We start from the raw sequence: 21,470 nt of genomic DNA, 5'->3' as shown, positions 1-21,470 counted from the left end.
GCAATCACGCCTTACTGTAAGTCATATTTGTCCATTTGTGGTGAAAGTTATTGAGAGTATTAGAATCTGCAAGTATATAGATTCATCTGTCCTTCTAGTTTAACTTTTAACCTTTTGCGATCCTATGTTGGACCAGGTCAGATATTACAATTTCCCCTTTCAAGTCCGATGTCGGACTCTGTCTGACATCATCAAAAAGACGTAAAGCACAGGTCTCTGTTGGTTTTAGGTGTATCTGAGCAATACAGTAGCCCCATGCACCACAGAGATAGCAGACAAACAAAGGAGATAGCTGCTTCCGCATCCAGTGCGCAAAGAATATCACAGACATTTGCAGAGCTTTTTGAGATGTTATAGTAATAAATTATTGACATGGATTGCATTTTTTGAGGAGTTTGGTGATAAAACAAGTGATGAAGAGAGGATTCATCAGTATGCACATCTATAAAGAGGTATGTAAAAAAATACAGCAAACAAGGGCTGGGGCTTGCCTGGAGATGCAGTACTGATGTCCTTTTGCCATGCACTGCCTTTTAAACCTGAAAATAAATTGAACCTGATGCGACTGACAAGAGCTGAACAAATTGACTGCAAAGGGTTAAGAGTTTTGTTTGGAAATCCAGGAGTAGGTTATCTGTGAGGTGATCACTCTACATGTCTTAAAGTGTTTCTATAATCATTATAAAGTACATTTCTGACATTCATTTTTTTCAGGACCAACAGTCACAGGTGCTGTATTGTTAAACAGGTAGTACCGGTTTAATCCAAAAAAAATCATCACTGATCCTATTAAGTTAGGAGCACACCTATTCTGATCACACTTGCCTGAAACACCAAAGTTGAAGAGAACTATCAGCCTAAAATATATATTTTTTTATGCTATGCAGTATTAACCCTTAGTGGTCCATTTATTCAGCGCCTGTCAGGCATGTCGGGCCCAATTGATTTTCACACTTGCTGTTTAAAAGTTTTTTTTTCACAATAAAACAGGTTTAAAAGGCACTGCATATCAACAGGACACTCAGTACTGCATCTCTGGCCTAGTCCCACCCCTTGTTTGCTGTATTTCTCACAAACCACTTCATAGTAGTCAATACTAATAAATCCTCTCCTGATCACTCGTTTTATCACTAAACTCCTCAATAATGCAATCCAAGTCATTATTTTATTACTATAAAATCTCAAAAAGCTCTGCAAGTGTCAGTGATATTCTTTGAATGCTGGATGTGGAAGTAGCTGTCTTGTTTTTTTATATCCGTGTTAGGTCTGTGGTGCAGGGCCTCTCTGTATTGCTCAGATCCGACTCGCCCCCCCCCCCCCCTTTTTTTTTTTTTTTTTGGGCAGCTCCTATTGGTCTCACTCGATCATTGAAAGGTTTTCTCTGCTTTTTCCGGAGAAAAAATAACTAGAGACCTGTTCTTGACGTCTTTTTGATGATGTCGGGCAGGGTCCGACTTTGGACCGGAAAGGGAAAATTGTAATGTCGGATCTGCTCTGATGTAGGACTGCAAATGGTTAATGTTGGCTATATTACATTTGTATAAATGTGTGCAATTTGTAATCCAGTATGTTTTGTATATTTCAGGTGCACGTTGACTTACTGGGCCTGCACCAGTTTTGCTGCTGTAGTGAGCTATTCAAAGGGTTTCTTCTATTGCTGCTGCTTAGAAAGCCTGTAATGGGCAAGAACTCACAGAGAACACAAGTGTTATTTTATTTTTGATTCCTGTTTTACGTTGAGGTTACTGATTCGACCAGGTATGTCTCTTCCTTAAACTATTTTTTTTTCTTTTTTTTTCTACTTCCTCAAGGCATTTGCTGCTTTATGGTGTTGTGTGTTGGAAGGCTTAATAGTCTAGTTAGTATGTGTCACCCACAGTCTAAGGTTGGCATGCACCTTAACATTGTAGAATATTTAATAATAGCTTGTCTGTATACCAGGGGTGCCCAATCCTGGTCCTGGAGGGCTGGTGTTCTCCTGGCTTTTGTTCCAACCTAAATTAGTTGATTGGACCAATCAAGCACATATTAAAAGCTTAATTTGTCCAATTAAGCAATTTAGTGTACAGTTAGAGCAAAAACCAGGAAAGACATCGGCCCTCCAGGACCAGGAGTGGGCACCCCTGGTGTGTAAATCTTACAAGTTGCATTCAGTACTGGAACACAGTAAAATTGAGTTCTGAATTTTTTACAATGGATTTAAAATGATTATTTCTTGAAGTAGTAGTTCGCAAGTTTTTCACGATAGAATACAGTATTTCATATAAAACTTACTTGGTTTCTGATTTCAGGGCATTTGTCACATACCACAGGTTTTCTTTTTTTTAAAAAGATATGGGGGAGGCATACATTCTGTGTGTGGGAGTATAACAAAATGGCTCCATTTAACACAGATGACCTAAAAAATGTGTTGCAGTACCCTCTCTAACAATCTTTTTTGATGGTCAACGGTCTGCTATCTGAAGTTGAATTGCTCTTGTCATCTGACATGTGACTGATTACTTACATGTGACAACTTCTAGCTAAAACTAAGCTGCAGTGACTGTACGCACTGATGCCGAAAAAAATGATACTCTGGCACTTTTTTGGTTTAAGAACCTTGTTACAGCTGTTTCATCTACTTCTTTCTGTTTTCTGCTATTAGCACAACATGTTCTGGAAGTTTGATCTACATACATCGTCGCATATAGACACTCTTCTAGAGAAGGAAGATGTCACACTTACAGAGCTTATGGATGAGGAAGATGTCTTGCAGGAATGTAAAGCTCAGAACCGCAAACTAGTAGAGTTCTTGCTGAAATCACAATGGATGGAGGATTTGGTAACCTACATAACACAAGAACCATCAGAGGACATGGATGAGAAAGTTAGATACAAGTGTGTACATTTTTATAATGCCAATACATTTTTTTTTTTTGCTGTTACAATTTTGTAATGTGCAATACACCGTAAGCGTGTGTTTTGGTGTTTTTATTTTTTTTTTCTTATGGTACTGATTATTTTGTCAAATGCACAAAGTAACATGAATTAAAAAAATAATGATGCACATGCAATCTAATGCAGTAGTTAAGTTTTGGTTTATAATGCTTGATCTTTTATTTTTTTTCAGACACTACAGTAAAGTAATAGTTTGACCTATGCAAGAACCTTGCTGTTTCATTGAACAATTTTATTTTGAGGTCAAAATAATGTACTAAACAGTAATCGTCTCTTGTTGATTCTAGATACCCAAACATATCCTGTGAACTCCTAACATCAGATGTAGCACAAGTCAATGACAGATTGGGAGAAGATGAAAGCTTGCTAATGAAACTCTATGGGTTTCTACAGAACGAGTCCCCTCTTAATCCTCTACTGGCTAGTTTCTTTAGTAAGGTGCTGAGTATTCTTATCAGCAGGAAACCAGAACAGGTAAATATGCAGCTCATGTCATTCTGTAGAAAAAAAACACTCATTTCTGTATATTCTAAACCAGTATTGTAAGGCATCTTTAAGAAACATTTTGCATCATTTATTTGTTTTGTTCTCTAGATTGTGGAATTCCTTCGGAAGAGAGAGGATTTTGTGGACTTAATGATTAAACATATAGGGACCTCGGCTATTATGGATTTGCTGCTCAGAATGTTGACATGCATAGAACCGCAACAGCTTAGGCAAGATGTTTTAAATGTAAGTGTCGCAAACATTCCCATTTACATGTGGAATTATTAGTCATAACAAATTTCAGTCTTTGTTGTGAGGAACAAACTTGGAGTGGAGGCATATTTCAAATCGGGACATCCCTTTCTGTATGTAACACTGACTTTTCTGTATGTATATACAGTGGATGTATGATGAAATTGGTGAAACCATCTTTTTCTGTTCATGTTGTAACACTATGTTTTTGTACATTTTACAAATAAATGTATGAATGATTCCTTAGAGAAGCGGTCCCTGAGACTTGTGTAGGGCAGGTTGAGTTTGAGGATTGTCTGTAGAAGTTACAAAAGGTAATTCTACAAATAAAAATTTTGTTGCCTACAGGAAAAATAGAAAGTGTTAAATATTTCTTTTTAATTTGTGGAAATTTTTTTTGCTGAATTACATTTCTTTTTGTTACAGTGGCTAAATGAGGAAAAAATTATTCAAAGGCTTGTAGACATTATACAGCCATCTCAGGATGAAGATGTAAGTAAAAGCCAACAATGTTCCAGTGTATCATAAAAATGTATACAAGAAACTAATCTGTACAAATCAAATGTATACAAAGAGGCAATATAGTTATCACTGTTTTCAAATGTTAATGCACTGTTGAATTGTTTTCTTGTTTTTTTTCATAACCACATAGGACACAACGGAAGGAAGTGAAATAAGTATTTAGATCTGCCCCTGTTTTTAGATTTAAAAAGCATTAGTATTGCAGTAGTAATAGTGCCTCCATACAATGCCATAACACTTTCTGTAATACAGGTTTGCACAGTAGTAAGGCCCTGAGGCCAGGTACAACCCATTGCTGTGTTATATCTGATCCCTGAGGATTTTTACTGTAATTTGTTTATGCGCCCTGCCAGTGCGCACACATTAGTTTCTTTATTCCTGCGTGCAAGTCCTCAATCTGCTACTCCTGATTATGCAAGATTATTACTTGTGTTTGTGAATATATGACATGGCGATTTCAGCATGAAATGTTCTTGCAGTCTTACATATATAGATGTCAGGTTATGGTGTGTAGTATAAAAGTACTTTTCATAAAACAAAAACTTCTTGCAACATGAAATCATCTAATTTGTGAAATATATAACACGGTTCTGTGTATATTTATTTCCAGAGGCACTCGAATGCATCACAGTCATTATGTGAAATCATTCGCTTAAGCAGAGACCAGATGTTCCAAGTACAGGGCTGCACAGAACCAGATCCTCTGCTGGCCACACTGGAAAAGTATGAGCTTTTAATTGACCCATGAGAAATATAGATACTTCATTATGTCAAGCAGGGCCTAGGAAACAATTAAATTAGAACGAGTGTCCAAATGAAATGCTCGAACAAGCAGTGGCACAAACGTGCTATTGTTTTTTTTTTATTAGACTGGAAGTACAAGCTATGAATTGAACTCGTACTCCACTAGAATTAAAGCACAATTTGTTGGCATAACTGTATTTACGTTTACATTTGTGTAGAAGGGGAATGGTGAATCTTGACGCTGACTTGCTAATTAAACTTTGGACCTTTTACATTGCTTCATAGTAAACCTAACGACACCCTGATATATACAAGGTTGCAAAGTGTCCGCTTAGTAAAGATTAAATATATAATTCTGCATTTAGAAACTTCCTGATTTTGAGTGACTTTTTGTATTTTGAATTCTCTTCCCCTGTGTAAACCCAGCATACTGGAAATATTTAGAATGTGCATAGTGTAACTTAACAACTCAAGTTGAAGAGATAACTTTCCTTTAATTCTAAGCTAAAATGGTCTCCTTTAGAATAAAATAGCTGTGGGATTCTAAATGAGTTCAAGCTTCGGTTCGTGCAATACCTTAGAATGTTTTCTAAAGTGTGGCTCACTGCTCATTTTAAAACTTTAGTTCTGTAGTGTTAAATTATTTATTTTTAATTTGGGTTTTGCTTGCTTACTAATTGCATTTTTTTCCAGGCAAGAAACTGTTGAGCAGTTACTGTCCAACATCTTTGACAAAGAGAAAAATGAGTCTGCAATTGTCGGTGTCATCCAGATACTGTTGACACTTTTTGAGACTCGAAGGCCTGCGTAAGTATGATCTGCCGTGTTAATGTGTACACCAACTTTCAGTGTGTTTGTACTTAGGGGAGATTTAATTTCTATGTGCTTTAATGTACTAGTCTTTGCTGTTAACAACTTTTTCCTTGCAATGGAACTTCCTCACTCCACAAAGCAAACACATCTGAAAAAAGGAAGTGCATCGTAATGAGAGTGAAAAGCATTTAGAAAATGTATCTCCATAAAAACAGGAATAATTAGAAATGTTTGAAAGAATATGAGTACCAGTATTGGAAGTAGGTACTAAACACTTTGATGTAGAGACACAACTGTTAAACAATACCATGGTTTATAAAGTACAGGCAACTTTTAAAACAGATGAAGAAAGACAGTTACAGTATATTTAATGTTGTTTCTGTGTCTTACAGCTTTGAAGGTCATTTGGAGATTTGCCCACCTGGTATGAGTCATTCTTCATTTTCAGTCAATCAAAGTGTATTGGATGCCATTAAGCCAAGGCTTAAACACTTCCATGACCTGCTGCTTGAGCCTCCAAAGGTAATTGTACTACATCTTCTCCCTCTGCACCCTTTAGTTTATTTTTTCCTTTAAAAACCACATACCATATGATTGACTGTTTGCCACCTTACCTCCGTGTTGTGTTTTTTAAATTCATATTCTGGCAGTTAATGCAAAACTAATGAATATTAATTTAATTGAAAATGGTGAAGGAGTAATTTATCCCTCCACCTCTACACCAACCTCTAAGAGAAATGTTAACTGGTCTTTTTCTTGCAGAAAAATGTCATGAAAACTACCTGGGGTGTTCTGGACCCACCAGTTGGAAACACTCGGTTGAATGTGATCAGACTAGTAGCAAGCCTTCTACAGACAAACACACATACCATAAACTTAGAGCTGATTGAGCTGAACACAGTTGGAGTCATATTTGTAAGTAAATGATTGACCTGTATTTCTGACAATATGTCCTCCAGGAAGTGCTTTCGTTTTTTCTTTTTCTTTTTTTAAATAAGCTCATCTAAAACAATTAACTAATTGAATATATTGTGAAAAATTAACATGATTTCAGCAATTATGTATATGGCAAATTTGCATTATAGTTCCCATATACATTCTGATGTTTATAAAATAAAAAAACAATACATGTATTTATAGAAGAGATGTATGAATTAAGAAGCACTGGAAAGAGAATTCATAGATGTTCCAGCACAATTTCCTTCCTATCAGAAAGCAATCATGTTGTTTACCTGTGATTTGTGGAACCAGATGTCTGCACTTAACTGATTGCTATGTTGATCTGTCAAGAAAGTTAGGAACTTTCTTTTTAATTCAAAGTTGAGTATAGTGGTGAGATTCAAGCTCCAAGATCTTAGAAACCTTGCAGACCTATTGATGTGAATATTATTATTATTATTAATATTATTATTATCTCCCCATGCCTTTTTAAATGTTAATATACCTGATGTTTTTTTGTTGTTTGTCCTATAGGACATGTACTTCAAATATATTTGGAACAATTTTCTTCATGTACAAGTAGAAATCTGTACTGCAATGATTTTAGCCAGCCCCCCAGCCCAAAATGAAAGTACAGAAATCAACAAAGATACGGAACAACAGGAATCAGTCAGAGAAAACGACCTAGTAAAACACGTAAGTTGTAAAACTCCACATTTTCATTAAGAATTCTTGTTTGTAGTATACAATGCATCCCTCTGAGGAGAGCTTATACTTTTTTTTGTAAATGCTGCCACTACAACTGCTAAAATTTTAAAAATAAAATAAACAAATACAAGGTACCATTTACTTTGACGTGTGGCCTAAAAAGGCTGTCATGTATTTTACATAATTATTTAAAACCTCATTCCACCTAAAGAAAAAAATACTGTTTTGTTTTCATTTTAGTTGTTTCAGAAGTGCCAGTTAACCCAGAGAATACTTGATGCCTGGGATTCAAATGAGAAGGAACAGTAAGTAGCTTTTTCATTTCCCAGTAGGTTGGTGTAGGATTTGTGGCACACGTCAGTCCTTGTTTTCATCACTGTTTTGTAGTATACAAGTCTTGGTTTAGGAAGGTACAGAAAGTTAACTTTTTTTTTCTTTTTTTTTTCCTCTCAGATCAGAAGGTGGAAGGCGGAGAGGGTATATGGGCCATTTGACGAGAATAGCCAATTCTGTTGTGCATAATATTGAAAAGGGGCCTAACAGCGCACTAATACAGCAACTTATTGCAGGTAAATCATTCATAATTCCGGTATTTTTGGTAGTATTTATAAAATGTTTGTGTGTTTTTTTTTTTTTTTTTTTTATATTTGATGCATTTATTTAATGTTTGCCACTCTGCTTATTATAGATCTCCAGGGTGATGTGCAGGAAAGATGGGAAGGATTTACATCGGGTCACTTAGCAGAAACTAACAAGAAAAACACTGTAGATTTAGTAAGTTTTGTGACACTGGATGGCTATGCTTCCATTATAAAAGACCTTGCTATAAGTTTGTTTTGTGATCCTTACTGCTATTGGAGGTAAAGGTATATCTCTGCCAAAGAGTAACTAGGATCCTGTGACTTCTCTATTTTAAGTGGTGGTAAAATGTTCAGAGTCCAACTGTGTATAGCCAATACTATGTAACCCTGTACAGCGTGGCATTTCCCAGCTAATAGGGAAATGACTGAGATTGTAAACCCATCAAGAAAGTGTTTGAAGACACTTGGTATTGGTATAGAACTCCCTTCAGGGCCTGGGGCTACAAATGCGGTTCTTATATGTCGCTCATGGGATTTTACTGATGGATTTTCTCAGCATACAGAAAAAAATCAGCTGGTAGAATAGTTTTAGAATAAACATAATAGCAATTATGGTCTAGCTGTAAAGATGTCTCCTAATTTTTTTTTTTTTTTTTTTTTTTTTGGTAAGCTCTTGACAGTATCAGTGATACAGACTGCATGCTTTGATGTGGTTGCAGAAGAATTAAGTGATTGAAAATGTAAAACCAGTCATTTCCATCCATGAGAAATCCACATTTAATGTGCAATATTGTACATTGATCAGTTTGCTTATATACGTGTTTTTGTGCACAGGTAAATACCCACCACATTCATGCATCTAGCGATGATGAGGTTGATTTTAAAGAAAGTGGTTTCCATCAGGATTCATCTTTACAACAAGTAAGTCTGTAACTGTACAATTTTAAATTGATTTACAATGTAGACTAGCTTACTAATGTATTTTATGAATTTATTTATTTGAGTTCTGGTTGCATACATCTTTTTTTATATAATGCAAAAATAATGGATACCTGTGTATAAATTTCACATTTTTAGTGTTCTTTTTTCAATGTTATTTGTTCCATTTTTTTTTTAAGCAAAATTAGTATTTCAGAATATGTGCCACCTGTTAAGTTACTGTTTCATTGAGAACTTAAGGTATTATAGTGTCAAGACTATATCATTATCGTTGGTCCTGGGTTTGCCAGGCCTTTTCTGATTATCAGATGCAACAAATGACGTCCAATTTTATTGACCAGTTTGGCTTCAATGACGAGGAGTTTGCTGATCAGGATGATGTCGTAGAGTGAGTACTTCTTCTGCATGCTGTTTATAAAAAAAATCTATTTCCTTGTCATGAAACAAGGCAATTTCATTAGCTTATTTTAGCCTGGACTTCAACATGGGAGGGTGTCAAACAGCGTTCCCACTAAGCTTTTTAGAATCTGAGAAACTTGCTGTTTTGACAGAGGGTAAATTATCAGCGAGAAACTTTCTGCCTTGCATCAGATATTTTAATTTATTATTTTTGTTGCCAATATTACAAAACAAGTATCTCAACCATTTTAAAATTTACTTTACATTTAAACATATACAAGACATTTATAGCATACAAGCCTCTGATTCTCAATCATCTGATTTATGTATAATAAATTTTGCATTTTTAAGGAGAATATATTTACCTTTTATGATGCCTGCCTGAGGTCATATCATAACTACATTATAGATAGACTGCATGCTTAACTGATGGTCTGTACAGTACAGAAATCCAATAAAATCACACAATAGTGTACTGCAATGTGTAATATGTCAACTCAAATCTATTTTAGTTGGATATATTACATAGTTGGATTTATTATTATACCACACTTAAATAAGAAAAAATGCAATTTAGAACTGTGATATAACTTAACCACATAACCCCACACAGACCAACCATTATTCATTAGCTATTACTAGTTTTCCAGTTTTCACACAATCATGTTAAAAGTATGGCCTAACTGAAATATCAGAATCTATGTAAATATACATCTCATAGTAAGGAAACACGATTTATGAGGAGCTACATTAAAACGATCCTTCTGTCCGTAAGATTTCTGTATTTACTAGCGAGTTGCTGCTTCCATACTGTCAGTTTTTAATAGACTATTTTTACAATTAATAATAAACGGAATACAAGTTAAATGAAAACTAACGACATATTTTACGAAAAGCAGCAGCTGCTTCTCTTATGTCTGTGCTTTCATCTAAAATCAAATGTATGGAACCTTGACTCTCGCAAATCATTTGCAATTTCTGATTTGACTGGTTCATTTAACGCATTCACGAACGGTCAGGCGTAGTTTATTTTTTATATGATCTGCAATTCATTGATACCTCATTCCTTTCCATCAGCCTTATAGAAAAGATAGACATATACAATTTATACATTACAAACAAGCATTTAATTTAATGCAAAATAAACAAGCATAGAAATAATAGAAATAAATGCATTCCTACATGTGCAGACGTGTGACTTTAGAGATGCCACACAGTCAGATAGGAAGCCTTGGATCAGACAAGTATCCCAGAGCACGCTTTAGGTTTATCTTTTGTGCATGATTTTAAATTGGTAGATGGACTGATATTTGTGGAGGGAGGGTTGTCACATGTTCTATCAACACCTTTAAAACATTCTTTGCTAGCAATAGCAGGTGCAGCATCGCTAAGATTTTCACTAGAATCCTGCAATGCTGTTGCCCTGCAGGCTACATTTGTGCAGACTCTGAGTTTATAGGCCGATGTACAAGGCTGGCAGTGAGCTCTGCACCAATGTGACATGCATTTTTACAGAGGGAAGTCAGCGAATTAGTTGCAAATATTCTTATGTTAACGATTTGCAAGAATGCTCTCAAAATGACATGTTTACCGATTTTGGTGTCTCGATAGAGGTTGATATTTATGGTAATTAACTTGCGAAAGTTAATAAACTGAGTGCGAAGGCTGTTGTCAGTTATTACGAAAAATGTACACGTTTTAGCCTTAGAGGGAACGCTGATGTCAAAATATAAAAGCATTTTCAAACGGGTTGTGATGGCCTCTTTTTTCTGGGTATGCAGGTTTTGGGTATCTTTTGCTTCCAAACATGTTTTTGTCTTTTTTTATATAATACATGTCATAAATAATAAAGTTACATTTTTTGTATTTAGCACTGTTAAATGTAGGAAATTATATTATAACACAGAACCTAAACTTTTGTCAAAGTGCCCCTTAGTGGTTTTGCCCTACACAACCCAATAAAATGTTTAACACATTATATACGCCACATTGTCTATACTCCTTTTTAATCGTTCTTTATTAAAAATATTTTAATTTGCAAAATTGTCATCACATGCAGTTAACATGAAAGATTTGTGGCTGTATATAAATGACCATAAAGCCATCTAATTCATATTGAAGCAGTACAAACAGACTTTTGAAGCAGGGGGTAGGAGTTGTAAATTCCTGGTTATTTAACAGTGAATGGCAGGTGTGGCTTGTGGCAATACTGTCAATTTCATATTAACTCTCACCTACTGGTTGTTGTATTTACCACCTGACTTCTGGCTGGGTGGTGTTCTTACTGCTGAGGAACCTGTTCGATGGGAATTTCTTACTTCCTGAAATTTGGGTGGCTGGGTGGATTGTCTGCCTTTTTTCATATTTGTAGATGTCATCTTTAGTTAAGGTTTATTCACATTTATTAAGTTTAATAGATTCTGTCTTGTACAAAAAAAACAAACAATGTTTTATAGAGAAGTCATTCGATGCACAGCTGGTTTCATAGACCCTGATTAGCACGAATCGTGACTACCTTAGAGTAAAGCTGGATCTACACTGGAAGTGAGCGGGGCGAGCGAATGTTGAATAAACATCAAAAGCAAATATTTTGGCAGAACCATTCTGAAAAGAGCTTTGAAACCAACTAAAGATTAAGTGTAAAAAGTTGTCAGGATGTTAAAAATAAAAAGAGAAATTACAGGTACGTTATTTAAATCGTTGTATCAACACGTGGGGACGTGCAACGCTGTATTTTTTGGAACACTTACTCTAACAAAGATAACATTAGGTAGTCAAAGAATGATACTATTTGGGGTCTGTGGAACCAGCCGATATACTTCTCTGCATTTATTACTAATATTGCTTCTCTTACGTACTAAAAACAAGCAATATTAGTATCTTTTGAGTTTCAGTACTTGCGGGTGGCCATTATCCTTCAACCCTAAAATGGCAGTCTTATCCATGTATTGTTTTATAATTGATTTAATGTCGTTTATTTTTAAATATTTCAGTATTCCCTTTGATAGAATATCGGACATCAATTTTTCCTTGAATACAAATGATGGTGTAAGTATTTTATTTTGTGTATTAATTTTATTTAGATAGATATATAGATAGATAGATAGATAGTCAACCTTGGTTAACTTGACACTCCACGGGGATGCTATTTAGTGTTGACTTATCCAAGGGGTCGAGTTAACCGCGGGTGCAATGAGCCATGGCATTAACATGCATATACGTAACAGAACTCACATGTTTACAGTATTTACAAGTTTATTTTTTAGTTAAATGTCCTTATGAAAACAGTTGAAAGAAATGCAGTGATTAAATCACAGTACTCTTGGTAAACATGTAATGAAGTTCGGATGCATAGGTGGGTCTCAATTCACATGAACTTTTCCATGGTTTATTAGTTAACATTAATGATATTTGTTCTTATTCTCCTGCACCACTCTAACACTCAGCTGCTGCCATTCATGCCATGTCTATCCACACACTGTCTAATCCTTCCTGTTCTAGACCTTACTTTCTTTGTGCTACTGGTTACGTTGTATTACTTAAAGGGGCAGCAGTACATTTCTGACACTACACTCGGTACAACCTGTATAGTTAGATTTGAAATAATAATTAATATAATAAATACAGCTTTATTTTTACGAAAATAATAATCTCAAACTGTACACAAACTGTTGACTATACTTCTAGGTATTGGCTTGTACTGTCTAATTTGACAACTTATAGTGCTGTGAAAAAGTATTTGCCCCCTGTCTGATTTTCTGCATTTTTGCATATTTTTGACACTGAATGTTATCAGATCTTCAACCAAAATCTAATATTAGATAAAAGGGACCCTAAGTGAACAAATAACACAAAATGTTGATACTTATTTCATTTATCTATTAAAGATAAAAAGAATAAAAAGAAAAGTTATGCAACACCCAATGACCCGTGTGAAAAAGAAATCGACCCCTTAGACTCTAACTGGTTATGCCACCTTTAGCAACAATAACTGCAACCAAACGCTTCCTGTAGTCATTGATCAGTCTCTCACAGCGCTGTGGAGGAATTTTGGCCCACTCCTTCATGCAGAACTGCTTCAACTCAGTGACGTTTGTGGGTTTTCGAGCATAAAGTGCTCGTTTTAGGTCCTGCCATAACATCTCCATGAGGTTTAGGTCTGGACTTTGACTTGGCCATTCCAAAACTTTAAAATTTTTTGTTCTTCAACCATTCTGATGTAGACTTGCTTCTGTGTTTTGGATCATTGTCTTGCTGCATGACCCAGCTGCGCTTCAGCTCATGGATGGGTGGCCTGACATTCTCCTGTAGAATTCTCTGATACAGAGCAGAATTCATGGTTCCATCAATGATGGCAAGTCATCCAGGTCCTGATGCAGGTCCTCAAATCATGACACTACCACCACCGTGCTTGACCGTTGGTATGAGGTTCTTACTGTGGAATGCAGTGTTTGGTTTTTGCCACATAACGTGGCCCATATTTGCCAAAATGTTCCACTTTTGACTGTCCATAGAACATTGTTCCAGAACTCCTAAGGATCATCCAGGTGGTTTTTGGCAAACTTGAGATGAGCATTCATGTTCTTCTTAGTGATCAGTGGTTTCTGCCTTGCTGTTGTGCCATGAATCCAATTTCTACCCCTTTTTGATGGTGGAGTCATTAACACTGACCTTAGCCAAGGCGAGAGAGGCCTGCAGATCCATGGATGTTGTTGTAGGGTTCTTTGTGACTTCTTGGACGATTTCACGGCTTGCTGTTGGAGAGATTTTGGCAGGACATCCACTCCTGGGAAGACTCACTACTGTCCCAAATTTTCTCCATTTGGACAGTATGACTCTGACTGTGGTTTGGTGGAGCCCCAGAGCCTTAGAAATGGCTTTGTAATCCTTTCCAGACTGATAGACATCAACATCTTTTTGCCAGAGGTCTTCAGGAATTTCTTTTGATCTTGGCATGATGTGCCTCTAGAACCTGTGTGCTGACAACTTCACTCTGATGGTAAGGGGCAAAGTTAGTCAGATTTATATTGGGCAGGGCTGGCCCAAATCAGGCGTGATTTGTTAACCACACTACTCAAACAGCTGACCCTACCTAACCCTTTAATTGGGTTGAGTTAACTAGGCGGGGCAATAACTTTTTCACACCTGAAGATTGCATATTTGATTACCTTGCACACCAAACAAATGAAACTTTGGTTTCCAAACTTTGGTTTCTTTTTTTTTTTTTCTCTCACACTCCCTCTGTATACTACTACAACCCACAAAAATATCTGACCAAATTCAATGTGAAAAATGCAGAAAATCAGATGGGGCAAATACTTTTTCACGGCACTGTAAATAGCAAAAGTTAATAAATGTACATTATACAGAATTGTGTACAAAAACAATAATAAACAACTTGGTTTCACACAAGTCAAACATCGATTTGTTTCGAATGCAAAAACACCTGCTTTGAAAGCTCTGCTGGCAAGCTTGTTATCCCAAATAACCTGAGCTTTTAAAAACAAGATTTTTTTTTTTTTGTTTTTATCGTATATTTGATACAATTACTGCATACATTTCATTCAAATTTTGTTTTATAGTATTGTTATTATTACTACTCAGTACTACTATTAATAGTATTAACATTATACAAAAAACAGTGCATCATAAAAAACCCTGTTTTCTTATTTCTGGATTAATTTTGTTGCCCCCTCCTTTATGGTTTTATATTTATTTCTACACAGAATTATACAAGTCTAGCATTTGCTGTTAAATTGTTTGAACAAACTGCTCAATCACGGAGTCCGTTTATTACTTGTCTTAATGCGTTTCAAATACAATTGCATAAAGCACGTTGAACTCTTGGAGGAGGAATCTCCAGCGTTTTCTCAGGCTGCTGTGCAAGGAAAGCTGCCTTGTCAACATTGCAGGGGCCTCGCTTGTGATAAGATGTGATTTCATTATTTTTCATTTAGGAATAAAAAGTAAAACTGACTTATTTTAAATGATGTGTTTAACATTTAACCATAATTATTTTACTTTTCATTTAAGAAACAGTGTGGATAAGGTTTGCCTCATTGCCTCTCGTTTAATTGGGGCAGCTGCTTATTCAGAATTTTGTTCCTTCTCCCGAGGCGTCCCGATAAAACGGTGCTGACTGTATTACAAAGTCAGTTTTAAATATCACTCCCAACGTGAACATGGACTGAATGCCAGAATCTACCTGAAATACTTACGGGGCTGCATGCAAGTGGGACACCTTGTATCGTACTGACGTGATGTAGCTTGATTCACAGGCTTGCAGAGTTCCTGAATTAAAAAAAAAAAACTGTTTCATTTTTTGTTCTGTTGTTGCTGCATGTAGCAGAAGAACTGCTAGAATGGTATTTTGACAAGTGAAGACGTGTTTACAGCACAGAAGTGGTAGAGCAGATGAGATGTGTTCTGTGATACTGGAACTAATCGCTATAAATAAGTTTTTCTATCCAATGAATTCAGACATTTGTTGTTTTTTAAAATATACTTCTCATTCATAAGTCCTTCACTTTTAGTGCTTTGCTACATAATGCAGTTCCCTGACTAAATTACAAACGACAACTGCAGTTGCACTGCATGTACTCGAGTATATTGAAACAGTACCGCAGGGAATGAATTATGGTATGTTGAGAAGATCGACAGAGGGCGATTAACATGAATTAAAAAATAAATAAAAAAATGACCATGTTAATTGCAGAAGATAAGTGCGAATTGGCAGCCCTAATTTATATATAATATACTGTGGTTACCACTCAATACATATCTGCAGTGAAGTAAAATTAACTGTCATTGTGGTGCTTTAATTATCATAAATCCTTTTAATTAACTTGTGTTAAACTACATTTACACAGATTTTTCATTGGCTACATTTACTTCAGTTTAATTGAATGTATGTTTTTATAATTAATTCTGGCCATAGGCAAACATAGCTTTGTTTGAGGCATGCTGTAAAGAGAGAATCCAGCAGTTTGAAGATGCTGGTTCTGACGAGGAAGACATTTGGGATGAAAAGGATGTTACATTTGCACCGGAAGCACAGAGGTGTCCCAGGTAATTATTATTGCATCCAGACTCGCCAGGTGGTGCCGTTTAGCTGCACAGTGCAATATTCACTATTGTATAAATACATTTGTGTTTTGTTAGAAGTTCTGGAAGCACTGACAGTGAAGAAAGCACAGACTCTGAAGAGGAGGATGCTGCTAAACGGGATCCCTTTGAGCCCAACAGCACCAATGCAGATGACCGAATGGAAGTTGACAGTGGTGAAGGTAACTAATACATTAGATGTTGAGCATCACATACCATATAAATCATAAATGAGAGGGCTTACATTAAAATTAAGTTTTATATTATGCTTGTTTGTCTGTAGACAGATATTCTAAGAACATCCATACTTCTAAGAGAAGCATCCTAAACCTAATCTTAAATCTCAGTTTTTCCCCAAACTTTTAACTAAATCCTAACTATTCACCATTCTCTGTACAATAAATGCTATTCAGTGTTGGTGTTTCCAGTGCATGTAGTACTTGACAAATCAATAACGTGTATAATGCCAGGACAGACAGTTGTTGCTGTAAATGCATTCCTCATTTTTGAAGTGTTTATGCACTTTGTATTTGTGCATACACAATCGTCCACTTTTCAAATATGTGTGAATAGTTAAGGTGTCTAACAAATGTTACCTGTCCATGTTATCCATTTTAATAGGAATGAAACTTATTTTCTGTGTTCAGGCTCTGGTTGGACAGCTAATTTTGACGATGTACCAATGGATACTGGAAATACAACTGCAGCAGTAATAGTAGCTGCACCAGTAACTGCAGCAGGAGATTCATCTGGGTCTGATGTATGGGGTACAAGTCAAACATTGCAAGGAAAAGAATCTGGATGGGCTAATTTTACAGACTTTTCTTCCGAAGAAAGGTGAGAGTAACAAAAATACCTTGTCAATGGATAATTTAAAAAAAACGTTTTTGATTTTGCTTTTCCTTGTTGGTGGCAAGTGCAAATTTAAAGAATTATGTGGAATTTCAGATTGGGATTCTATCTTTTAAATAAACCTGTGGACTAGTCCAGGACTATTGTTGTCTGTACCAGTATTAGATGCTAAATATTGCATCTTTTCAGTCCCAAAGATCCTTTAAGGAGCAGCTCTCCGGTGGCGATGGAAACCAGCTCGGAGACTGCGGATCCCCTTGGTGTGAATGTACGAGCACCACCAGAAGGTAAGTAACTACTGAAATAAATTAACATTTCTAATCATCTTTGCACTAAACTTGAGGCTATGTGGTAGTGAGGGCAAATTTACACTGCCCAGAGAAGATGCAAAACACAACATTGGTACAGCAGGAAGGCATATTTGTTCCAAGTCATTTTAATTTTGGGACAGCCTCAACTCTGCTCTCTGCCCTCCTTCAAAACATGTCAAATGATGGTTTATTCATATATAAATTTCATATCCAATAATTACATTACAGTTAAGACAGCTGGTTAAATGTCTGCATCTTTGTGGCGGCCTTTACCCAAGACCTAATTCACTTGCAGTCATCATTCTCGGGAGAACTAATGTGTAGATCCAAAATGTATGATTAGTGTATTTGTCTGCACATTTTTATAGAATTAGAGAGGTGGCAAGATGACTCTGGGCAACCAGAAGTCTTGCCCAATGCAAAGATGGAAGCCAGCTCAGATGGGGAGGAGGACGACGATGACGGAGGTGCAGACAGAATAACCGAGACTGTCACCAACGGCTCGATGAAGGAGACAGTTAGCCTTACTGTAGATGCCAAAACAGAAACTGCTGTTTTTAAAAGGTAAAGGGGCATTGGTAGTGCCATGACTACCTACCTGCAAGACATTTTACATGTTTACTATTCAGCACATTGTATAAATTAGGTTGACTTAGTACAGTTGACTGAGTAATGTAAGATTAGTGTTGACTGAACTGTGACTGAGTTGAGCCTTAAACATGTAACCTACTGTCTACTAAGGTGAACTTTTAGGTCTGTTGTGATGATATTTTGGAATTTCAAGTCTTAGAATTCTAACTAGATTTATTTTGGTGTTTAAGTTTTACAAACACTGACTGTATTAAACAAAACCTTGTGCATGTCATAACATTAGAAGTATTTCTGCACTTCTCTTTCTTTAATAATTGAGGGGTTGTGGCAAAGGATGAGTACGTGATTGTATTTGATCAGATTAACTGTTCAGTGTAATTATAACACTTACAACATGAGCTTCCTCTTTCTCTTTGGCGTGCTTGTGGCTTCAGAGTGTTGAAATCCTATCGGTATGTACGGCAAATAGGGGAGACAGTTATGTTATCTTATGTTGTGTATGTTTGTCAGCCACTGCAGTTTTTGTCACTTCTTCAATTTGCATGTCCTCAGTTTACACAACTCAAATGTAGCATTTGTGGCACATATTTCTAATGGTTCTTGTCTGTCCACCAAGCCACGCAGTATAAAAGGGTTCAGTAAGTGGGACTACTGCTAATTTTGGTGGCATGCCTGATGGAAGCGAAAATTTCTTTTTCCCATAAATTGAATTACATTCTAGTGGCAGAATGAAATAGGGCTGTAGAGATGCTTAATTTTAAATGTTTTCAACATGTCGCCCAGATCAAGCTTGGAACAGTGTTCATTACAATTCATATATTTAGTGTCTCTGTGTTTTCTGTTATCAAAGTAGACCCTTAGACAAACAAGCAAGCTTCCTTTTTAACAATTTAAATATAGGTGAACCACGACTGTGTTTGTTTTCATTTTCATTTTTTTTTGTTCTACAGATTTGTGTAGGATTATTTTGTTTTTAATGTAAAAACAGTAGCTTTTTCAAAACAGTATTTCAATATAATTGCCACATTTGCATGCTGGTTCCAAATAGTTTGAGCATACATTGTGTATGGATGCTGCTAATTTTTTGATTTATTTATTTTTAAATATAAAAAATAAAATATCTCTATCTGTACTCTGCTGTTTGTTGCCTTACTGTGGTCCATTATTTCCATTATGCATGTATCGTTTCTGTTAAATATGAAGTAACCTATGACTAAGTGGCCTGAAATTAACATGTGCTTAATTTTTAGTGAGGATGAATCGTCTGCCTCTGAAGATTCTGTAAAATACACAGTAACAGAGACTACAGAGACAGAGAAGACGGTTCCTACATCACCGCAACCTGTCAGCAATTGTCAAAAGCAGAGGTAAAAATGATAAAAATTCCATATTTGATATTTTCTTCCAAAAAATGTTAGACCCTAATGGCAGAGAATACATTTGTATTATACTGTATGTGTATTTATTTATTTAGGAATCCTAAATGTTTGGATGTATTGGGGGTGGCGGGGGGGTAACACACTGAAAAAACAGATTTCTTTTCAAATGATTTGCCGTTGAGGATGAGGGTCTTGGTGAAATGTCTTTTTAAATCAGTAAAGCTTGACACTGAATACTTGCACTACTGCAATCGGAACACCAATAGATAGTAGTTTTAAACAGCAGTTCATCTTAAATTACAAGATCAAAGCCAACAAAATATTGAGATGCTGTTTTTCAATTTTTGAAGCAATTTTGTTTTTTGGTTACAGTTTACAGCACTTGGAAGAGAAGATAAAATCTCCATCAAATGATACATTAAATGGCCCTCTTGACGTAATGACAACGGAAGAAGCCAAGTAAGTAAAACCATGTCTCCTTAATTTCCTGTCACTTGCTTAATCTCCTTTTTATGGTAATGTGTTCATTTTTTAATTTTCATTTAAAACCAGATATCATTATGCATAGGAAATCCAGCACAATTCTAAAGTGTACCCATTCTGTGCATTCTGTTTCAGAATGGATCAGAGAGTCCCTTCACCAGAGGCTGCAGTTAATGGCCCAGCATGATCAGTGATGCCCATCTTCTGCTTCTGTCTCAGAAGCTTATACCCAGGGGTTCTAGTAGGGTTCACTGGAGGCACACAGCCAGAGCCAGTCACTGCTGCACTAACTTCACAAGATCAGGACCAGCAATATTCATGTTAGATTTTACAGACAGTTGTACAGAAAGTTTGAACTGTATGAAAACTTACTCTAATGGATACAGAGAACCTTTTGCATTTGTTTATATACTATTCTTATGGGATGATCTGTCTGATAAATATCTTGCCACACAGGTTAATAGTAATGATGCTATAGGTAAAAAAGATTGTATGAATAAAGTATTTTATAAAAATGTATACAGAAACCGGACATGTATAACTTAATACAGCAATTGGAACACTTAGTGTGACCAATTGAGCAGTTTTCATATGGTTTTCTCTTGCACAAATTCCATTATTTAATTTTCTTCCAAAGTAAACCAACAACTTCTATGAAAATAGTATGTTAATCTACAAATTATTTTGGTCTCTTTTCTTGTATTAATCTGATGATTAGGATAAACGTATAATTTAAAATATTCAACAAAGGGTTTTTGCTACAGGTATTATTTGTAAATGTTTCTTGTATCCTTTAAACAAGCAAGATTTGAAAACATTTTGGTATAGTTTTTAACTTTATTTATTATTGAAGTAGTTGATGTGTTACATTACTAAGAGCCATAAGCTTGTTCTCTCCCATTTTTGTTTTTATAGTTTTAGTTTTTTTTACAAAATTGACACTGGTGAAGACTGCAGAATGGTTTGGAATTGCATGCAGCTTGTGAGCAGTGACTCACTTTAATTACAAATCACCTGAACAGTTGTTCCCATTCACTGACTGACTAACCTTTAGAGTACCTGTGGGGAAAATCTATTCTCATAGGAACCCAAATTTAAATTGTAGGTGGGGTAATATTCCTGATTTAGCAATTAATTGTTATTGTATTAAATTGGTAGGAGAAGCAGTCAGTGCCAACATTTTTTAAAAACAAACTTTAGAGGAGTTCAAGTGGATTAAGTATTTGAATTGTTTTTCCCGTTATTTTTTTTTACATCAGCAGTGATCCTTTTTTTGTTTAAAGCTCAGCCTCTGGCAGGCCACCTTGTGTAACTTGTTTAATTTCTTTATGACCTGATAATGGTTTGGTGAACAAATATAATTACAAAATCCCAACACTGCTGGAAGAAATCTGCTTGGTCTCTTTTGTTTGTTTTATCTGGTTATATTT

General features: G+C 35.8%; 1 protein-coding gene across 5 annotated transcripts in view; it reads left to right on the top strand.

Annotated features, from left to right (window-relative positions):
• The window catches only part of LOC121329780 (serine/threonine-protein phosphatase 6 regulatory subunit 3-like), a 31,768-nt gene extending 10,348 nt beyond the window's left edge, over positions 1-21,420 (top strand). For 3 of the 5 annotated variants that reach the window (XM_041275565.1, XM_041275563.1, XM_041275564.1), the window contains exons 2-25: positions 1,586-1,758; positions 2,645-2,877; positions 3,225-3,411; positions 3,532-3,669; positions 4,102-4,167; positions 4,808-4,920; positions 5,635-5,748; positions 6,147-6,276; positions 6,517-6,669; positions 7,228-7,389; positions 7,642-7,706; positions 7,855-7,970; positions 8,090-8,175; positions 8,817-8,903; positions 9,212-9,309; positions 12,314-12,368; positions 16,258-16,388; positions 16,482-16,606; positions 17,072-17,261; positions 17,466-17,563; positions 17,956-18,151; positions 19,429-19,545; positions 19,930-20,016; positions 20,176-21,420. In XM_041275565.1, the coding sequence (XP_041131499.1) occupies positions 2,651-2,877; positions 3,225-3,411; positions 3,532-3,669; positions 4,102-4,167; positions 4,808-4,920; positions 5,635-5,748; positions 6,147-6,276; positions 6,517-6,669; positions 7,228-7,389; positions 7,642-7,706; positions 7,855-7,970; positions 8,090-8,175; positions 8,817-8,903; positions 9,212-9,309; positions 12,314-12,368; positions 16,258-16,388; positions 16,482-16,606; positions 17,072-17,261; positions 17,466-17,563; positions 17,956-18,151; positions 19,429-19,545; positions 19,930-20,016; positions 20,176-20,227 (2,793 nt within the window). In that variant the 5' untranslated portion in view covers positions 1,586-1,758; positions 2,645-2,650 and the 3' untranslated portion in view covers positions 20,228-21,420. The remainder of the gene's footprint in view (positions 1-1,585; positions 1,759-2,644; positions 2,878-3,224; positions 3,412-3,531; positions 3,670-4,101; positions 4,168-4,807; positions 4,921-5,634; positions 5,749-6,146; positions 6,277-6,516; positions 6,670-7,227; positions 7,390-7,641; positions 7,707-7,854; positions 7,971-8,089; positions 8,176-8,816; positions 8,904-9,211; positions 9,310-12,313; positions 12,369-16,257; positions 16,389-16,481; positions 16,607-17,071; positions 17,262-17,465; positions 17,564-17,955; positions 18,152-19,428; positions 19,546-19,929; positions 20,017-20,175) is intronic. The other 2 variants (XM_041275567.1, XM_041275566.1) reach the window with 2 other exon arrangements.
• Positions 21,421-21,470: the final 50 nt, after the last annotated feature.

This window comes from Polyodon spathula, chromosome 17, assembly GCF_017654505.1.
Source record: "Polyodon spathula isolate WHYD16114869_AA chromosome 17, ASM1765450v1, whole genome shotgun sequence".
Classification (NCBI taxonomy): Eukaryota; Metazoa; Chordata; class Actinopteri; order Acipenseriformes; family Polyodontidae; genus Polyodon; species Polyodon spathula.
Note: the sequence above shows the minus strand (reverse complement) of the source record. Positions and strands in the feature narration are given on the sequence as shown.